Source organism: Cyprinus carpio, chromosome A14 (genome assembly GCF_018340385.1).
Source record: "Cyprinus carpio isolate SPL01 chromosome A14, ASM1834038v1, whole genome shotgun sequence".
In the NCBI taxonomy this organism is placed as follows: Eukaryota; Metazoa; Chordata; class Actinopteri; order Cypriniformes; family Cyprinidae; genus Cyprinus; species Cyprinus carpio.
This window is the reverse complement of record NC_056585.1, coordinates 15,414,909-15,422,428: the sequence shown is the minus strand read 5'-3', so window position 1 is coordinate 15,422,428 and position 7,520 is coordinate 15,414,909. Positions and strand designations below refer to the sequence as shown.

The 7,520-nt window shown below is 36.6% G+C and overlaps 1 protein-coding gene and 1 long non-coding RNA gene across 2 annotated transcripts; one reads left to right on the top strand and one right to left on the bottom strand.

Moving 5' to 3' along the window:
• Window positions 1–36: 36 nt before the first annotated feature.
• LOC122147590 lies at window positions 37–282 on the bottom strand. Its single transcript, XR_006161685.1, has 2 exons — window positions 232–282; window positions 37–158 (listed from the first exon to the last, which is right to left on the bottom strand). It is a non-coding gene; the product is annotated as an uncharacterized LOC122147590 (long non-coding RNA).
• A 2,549-nt stretch (window positions 283–2,831) lies between these two features.
• On the top strand, window positions 2,832–6,109 carry LOC109066283 (polyribonucleotide 5'-hydroxyl-kinase Clp1). Its single transcript, XM_042770002.1, has 6 exons — window positions 2,832–3,157; window positions 3,257–3,534; window positions 3,627–3,734; window positions 3,975–4,094; window positions 4,197–4,334; window positions 5,187–6,109. The coding sequence occupies exons 2-6, from the start codon at window positions 3,259–3,261 to the stop codon at window positions 5,880–5,882; spliced, it is 1,338 nt and encodes a 445-aa protein (XP_042625936.1). The 5' UTR covers window positions 2,832–3,157; window positions 3,257–3,258; the 3' UTR covers window positions 5,883–6,109.
• Window positions 6,110–7,520: the final 1,411 nt, after the last annotated feature.

Sequence of the window (7,520 nt, the reverse complement as noted above, 5' to 3'; positions counted from 1 at the left end):
TCACTTACCTGGCTTGTTGACTTTTTTTTTTTTGTTGCCTTGTTTTCGGATAGGACAGTAGAGACAGACAGGAAAATGGGGGAATGAGGTCGGGAAATGATTCAGGCTGGATTCGAACCTAAGTCCCCGACAGCTCTGATATGATTAGGCCATCAGTCCTGTAATAAAACACAAACCGAAACTACAATTAATAAATGGATATTTTAACTGGAATGCTAAAATCATACATACCTGATCACTCACGCACTGATCATTCAGAGCCATCCTTGCAGACCATCAGTATTGTTATAAAGAAGGACAAACAGATAAACATCATGCCAAACCTCAGATTTTACAATACAACACATTAAATAAGCTGTCACAAATTTATAATGTTGCTGCTCCAGTTTGTCAGCTTTGATCATTATTATTTTCTTGAGAAAAACCATCCATATGTCAATGTTAAGATACATTTATTTTTAGGCATCAGTTTTCCGTGTAAGAAACTTAAAGTTATTTTTTATGTTTTATTGGTTAAATCAGATCACCACCAGAGGTCATTACCGCGCCACTAATGGTCTGACAAATGATCAACTTTTGGCTAGTTCACAAATATCAAACTTCAAAGATTCAAAATCTAGACGTTTTAATTAACTTACACTGTATTTGCTAGATAATTAAACTGTTAAATTATGGAGGCATTATCTAAGGTAGGTGTGTGATTTTGTACTAGCAAATTTCGCACCTTCAAAACCAGTTGCTAAATGACGATCCCAAATTATCGCAAATGAATGTGTATATATAATTACAGATAAAACAAAAATAAACTTAAAAAAGTAAAAAGAAAGTAAAAATAATTAATTGTGAAAAGAATTACAAACGTTGTAGTTTGGGAGAAACGCAGCTGCAAATATTGTTACTGTAGCACGCGCGCTGGTTCTTTAAGGAGCGTCGTACTGGCACGTCATAATGGACCTGGAGGGCTGATAGAATCTTCACAAATCTCATCCATTATAAAATCCTTCATAAATTCTACCTTGTCAACTCCTCCATTTCTAAATATTCTGACAATGGCCTTATGGAAGAAACAGCTGCCCGTTTATTTTTTGATTATGTATAGCTATACTTTTAGATTTGGGGTTGATGTAAGTTTTTATATTTTTGGCACTAACTGTGGTTCACAATTTATGAATACTATGAAAATATTATGAAAAATGTAATTTTTACAATAAATTTTACAACAATGTATTGAATTCATGTTTTTTTTTTTAGTGTAAATGCAAATGCATGATGAGAAATTGACGGACAGTCTTGTAATATTATTGTAACTACATTGTAGAAGCATTATTTTACAGCCACCGCATAGCATTGTGGGACTTTCCCAGCTAACAGAATTTTTTTATAGGAACGTTCTCCAAAATATTGAGTGTTGGTTCTGGGAACATAATTTTTTTTCCAGTTTTCTCGACTTTAGAGGAAAATTTTTAAAAGGTTTGATGTTCCTCAAATGTTCTTTCAACTTAATTTTTACTTAAAATTCAACATTCTAGGAACCTTTATTTGTAAAATTTCAAGAACATAAAAAGATCCAGTTTCCTTAATGTTAGTAGAATGTTATTTAAAGGTTAGTATGATGTTCCTGAAACATTCTTTCAATCATTCAAACACCTGCTATAAACAAGCACTGAAAGAAAGAGAAATAAGAACACAAACTACAACTTTCTTCAGCCACAGCCTTAGATAAACTGAAGATAAAATACTTTAAATCTCTCAAGATCTGATTAAACAACTCCACAAACAGCATTACCAGCTTCAATTATTACTAACCAGATTGACTTTATTTCTGTCACATGTCTACAGAAGTTCTTATTGAGAATTAACAGAGGTTTAGATGTCGATGTCTTATTGAAAATTGTTTTTTGTTTGTTTTGTTTTTTGAGGTCACCATCATTGAGATCAGTGTTTGCTTTAGTTGGGCTCTTGACCCTTGACTCCCTTTTGCAGCAATGGCAGTTGTTTTCAGAAAACATTTCTGTATTGCTTAAAGTAGATCAACATGTCTGCTTAAATAACAGCCAAATGACTGCATTAAAGTAGTTTAAATAACTCAACTAATGTAAAAATAGATAAATAGAAACACTGTTGTTGTGTTTTGAGGGCCACATTTTTAACAGTGTACAAATATTGTCGTTGTTAACTTTTTAAAACATGTTGTGTATCATTTATACACTCACAGACATCAACATTTGGCATATGAAACACATCAGTGGTGACATGCTTCATGCCAGCATACAAAACACATACAAAATAGAAGACCTTATTCCTTAGATTTCTTTTTCAGTGCATCTCCACATTCATGTTCATTTACTCCAACAAAATGTTGCAAATAGTGAGAAAATATGAGTTTTATTTAAGCACTTTCATCTCAAAAAGCATATTATTAACTGTAAACATGTACTATTTGCTACAGCAAAATGAATAAGAATGACCATTTTTATATCTTAAATAAGAAAACACATATGTTGATGTGTTAAGAGACCTCTGCATGTTAAAAACACTACTGATACTGACTAGCTTTTTACCACAGAGGCAGTAGAAATAATTGTGCACCTCAGAATCATTGCCATCTTTCACCCTACTGCCTACAGTACCATATCATAAATAAACAACTGTAGTTCTACTTAAATCCATATTATTATCCTGAAAAAAATAATTAATACGATAATATATGTCTTCCAATTTTTTTTTTTTCTTTTTTACTTTTATACCGGACAGTATAGCATTGGAAAAAATAAATAATTAAATAATTAAATAAATAAATAAATAGCATGTTGAGAGGATCTTGGTAATTGGTCAACCATTGCATGACATCATCTGAGCGCGACACGACATCATCAGTGTGCGGTGATGGTTGTACAGTGCTCCTCGCTGCTGTAAAGAACTGAGGGACAATTTCCAAATAACAAGACGAGGTTTAAAAAGTGGATGTTTAGAAAAGCCTAGAAATGTTACGGTAGCCTATATTTAATAATATGATCTGCCCGACCTCCATCTGTTTATAACTATATTCAACAGGCTAACGTTAACAAGCTAATTCTACCGGAGCATACATTTTTGACAACATTTTAATAAAACAGTATTTGCCGAGATAAATCACAGAGGGGACGAGTTCAAACAGGTATAGCACAATAATATGTTATTTTCCTCATCTTTAAGAATACACGTACCTAGCTATATAACGTTAGCAGTTTTTGAACATCCAATTTTTCTGTCACAGCCATGACTGCAGAAGCCCCAGAAAAGTCAGCAGAGGAGGGCCTGGGTTCGTCGGGCAGTGCTGGGACTTCAGGTACACGATTTGATCTGGAGAGAGAGACAGAACTGCGTTTTGAGGTCGAAGCAGGAGAACGAGTCCAGCTCGAGTTGTTGTCCGGTCTGGCAGAGGTGTTCGGATCCGAACTCAACCGGAATAAGAAGTACACTTTCGGACCAGGCTCTAAGATCGCTGTTTTCACCTGGCATAGCTGCAGTGTGTCGCTTTCAGGCAAGACTGAGGTGAGAGAGGTTAAAAGGATGCCGATGGATGTCTAGAATAATGACATGGAATGCTAAATCAATTCAAACATGCCTTTCTGCCATAAATATAGGTGGCTTATATCTCCAAAGATACACCCATGCTGCTGTATCTCAACACCCACGCAGCTCTAGAGCAGATGAGACGTCAGGCAGAGAAAGACAATGAGAGAGGCCCTCGGGTATGTAAACACATCCCATACAGTTCCTTTCTAAAATTTGGGGTTGGTAAGAAATTAATACTTTTACTAAGCAAGGATGCATTAAATTTATCAAAAATGACAGTAAAAAGACAGATACTTTCTTAAATGTAAAAAAAAATCGTATGATCTTTTGAATAGGAGTGTATGTTTTAACATAACAAACAAATGTTTTTGACATCTCTGTGGTTAATGATGGTTAAATGCGCTTTGTTGTCGTAGGTAATGGTTGTCGGACCAACTGATGTGGGAAAGTCAACAGTATGTCGAGTGTTGCTGAACTATGCTGTGCGACTGGGACGAAGACCTACACTGGTTGAACTGGATGTCGGCCAGAGCAGCGTAAGTAAATGACGCCTGAACGATCAGTGCAACATCTGCTAAACATCACAGGCTTGTAAGAAATGAAGCATTATATGCGTGTTTAACTGTTATTGTCCATAGGTCTCTGTGCCTGGAACTATGTCAGCTCTGTGCATCGAACGTCCTGCTGATGTAGAAGAAGGCTTCTCTGTGCAGGCTCCACTTGTCTTTCACTTTGGCTCTACCACACCAGGAACAAATATCAAACTTTACAACAAGGTAATGACAAAATTGCACTTAAGGGTGTGTTTTTTTTACACTTCAGTGTTATACTGAGCTTTGGCCCATAAATTATTAGAGCAGATTGAGCTTGGCCCCAAACAGAAAGCACCAAACTATCCTGGCACTGTTTAATCAATAATGGCAAGGAGAACATGCATTAATCTTTCTCTTAATGCAACTATAAAGTCTTGTTCTTTCGCAGTTCTTAATAGAAAAACAATAAAGTCCATTTTTATAGCAGCAACTGAAGAAGTAGTACGCACCAGGTGCATGATGGCATGACAATGATGAATCATCTTTTGCATTTTTAAAATCATTGCACAGCAATAGTTATGGTATTACTAGAAGTGTTTACTTTACATTTACTTTATGTATGTTTGTCTTATTGTCTTTTATTTTTAAATGAATAGTATGAACCTACTGTATTCAATATTACATACTTCTTATTTTATATTATATTTTATATATATGATTTTTTTTTTTTTTTTTTCAAACCTGCGATATTTTGGGCTGCCTAAAAAAAAAAAAAAAAAAAAAAAAAAAATAGTCCTTCCCTAAAGTCAAATACTGTCAGATTATATTACACTACCATTCAAACGTTTGGAATCAGTACAATTTTATTTATTTATTTATTTTTCAAATTCAGCTTTGCATAAGAGACTTCTTCCAAAACATTCAAAAATATTACTGACCCTAAACTTTTGAATGGTAGTGTATGTCAGATTACAGAAGTAACATGAGTTGTGAATGTCATTTCATGTTGACTTTAAGTTCATTCAGTATGCATCATCCAGACATATTAATAAAATGTGTTTGAATGAGTCTCTTTTTTTCTCTTTGGGTGTGTAGCTGACTTCCAGCCTTGCAGAAGTGTTTTCCCAGCGCTGTGAGGTGAACCGCAGGGCTAGTGTAGGTGGCTGTATAATCAACACCTGCGGCTGGGTCAAAGGTTCGGGCTACCAGGCTCTGGTCCACTGCGCTTCAGCCTTCCAGGTGGATGTTGTGCTAGTCCTGGACCAGGAGCGTCTGTATAATGAGCTTAAACGTGACCTGCCACACTTTGTACGTGTCGTCCTTCTGCCAAAGTCCGGCGGAGTGGTGGAGCGCTCTAAGGACTGCCGACGAGAGACACGGGATGAAAAGATCCGGGAATACTTCTACGGCTTTCGTGGAACTTCCTTTTACCCTCATGCCTTTGATGTGCGTTTTTCAGAGGTGCGTATTTACAAGATCGGTGCACCCTCAATTCCAGACTCCTGTCTCCCTCTGGGTATGTCCCAGGACGACACCCAGCTCAAACTCGTCCCAGTCAGCCCTGGCAGGGATTTAACCCACCATGTGCTGAGTGTGAGTTCGGTGGATGATGATGCCGAGGTGGGTGCGGGACAGAGCAGAGGGATTCTGGAGAGTCCCATCTGTGGCTTCATAGTTGTGACCGCAGTGGACACAGAAGCTAAGGTGATGACGGTACTCTCACCAGCACCCAGACCACTGCCGCGACACACTCTGCTCATCATGGACATTCGTTTTATCGACCTTAAATGAAGCATATACGTCTAGCAGAGCTCTCCACTCAAAAGGGACACTATCTTGTCCCATCTGTTAAGTTCTTACAAAATATTTATAGCTCTGTTTAATTTTCAAAGGGCAAATTTTAATGATTTTGTACATAAGAAAAAAAAAAATATGTATTTTTTTCTTTAAATAAATTCAATTGCAATTTCATCCTTCTGAACAAACAATAAAACAAACCAAAACCAGTTTGACTGTTATTCTGCATGCCTTTTTTTTTTTTTTTTAATGAAATTACATACTTTGAGCAAACAAATTGAGCAAATATTATTTTTACATTATATTTATTGTGTAGACAAAAATCTCTTCCGGATCTTTTAATGCATGTTCTATACTGGTGTCCTTAAATGATGCTGGGGCCGGAGAAGATGATGATGATGCCTTGTTAAGGGTTTTATTTTGGGCTTATCAGACTCTGTATCGGATAAACGACTTGGGGAGTTTTCAGCCCCGGGCGTACACAGATCAAAAGCCTTTCCCGGGCCGCAGAAAGACACTGAGATTAAAGGAGAGAGAGGATAGAGAGAGCTGAAGCTCCTCTCCCATCAGATAATACCGCTGCCCCGGGCCGGGATGCAGAAGAGAAACCGAGTCTCCAAATCACAGGACGTGTGAATAAACGCCAGCCATTTAAAGTACGTAACGTTAAACATTCGGGATATCCGACACCGCGTGAGTATATTCGAGTGGATGACATACTTAATATATATGTTGTTTAAATTGAAAGTCTTTAGGCATGCCGCTGTTTGCTTTTGATCTGTTTCGACATCGGATCGATATCGCCGCATTTGCGCTTCTTTCAGTGTTGGCTCTAATAACTGGAGTCCGAGGCTTCACTTTGAGGCCTAGTTAAACAAAGCAAAACACGAAGCGAAAAGTTAAATTATCGTCTTTTGGTGCGGTTTCTAAGTTAATTGTGCTAATATTTGATCAACGTGTATTTTACTCGTGTTTTGTAATCCAAACGGTCTTGTTTTACTGTGTAAGGTAGTATTATGGAGGGCGATATTATTAGCTGGGATGCTAAGCTAACCAAAAACGGGACACAACCGAAGAGGTTTTGACTGAGATTTAGCTTTTTTTGTGTGTGAAGTAGTTTATGCTTTGAAATTTAATTAACATCTTGATTCAATTAACCCGTTTGGTTTGTGTTTTTGCTGTAGTGAATGACTGTGCCACCTAATGAGTTGCCTACATAGACAGCATTTTTAGGCAGTAACTTAGTTCTATTCAGATATGTGCAATCCACATACGATGCCCTGAAATGCTTTTTATGAAGATAGCTAGCTCACAGGGCTTTTAATTATAGATTTATTCTTACTCAGAATGCACTGCAGTCATTTATATAGTAAACTGGAGTTGACTTATAAACATCACATCTTGTAAGACTATTAAATTGTTAAAATGACTATTGTGGGTGAGTGACATCCTAACATAATTTTCCAGGTTGTTATTGATTATGTGGTACAATCAGATATCATCTGACATCCATCATTCTTTTCATTATTGATTCAAAGTTGATGGTCAGATATGATTTAACGTTTATGAATTAATCAGATCTATATATATTTCCCATGTGAAATAAAAATTGGTTTTCAGGTGGTACTGTGA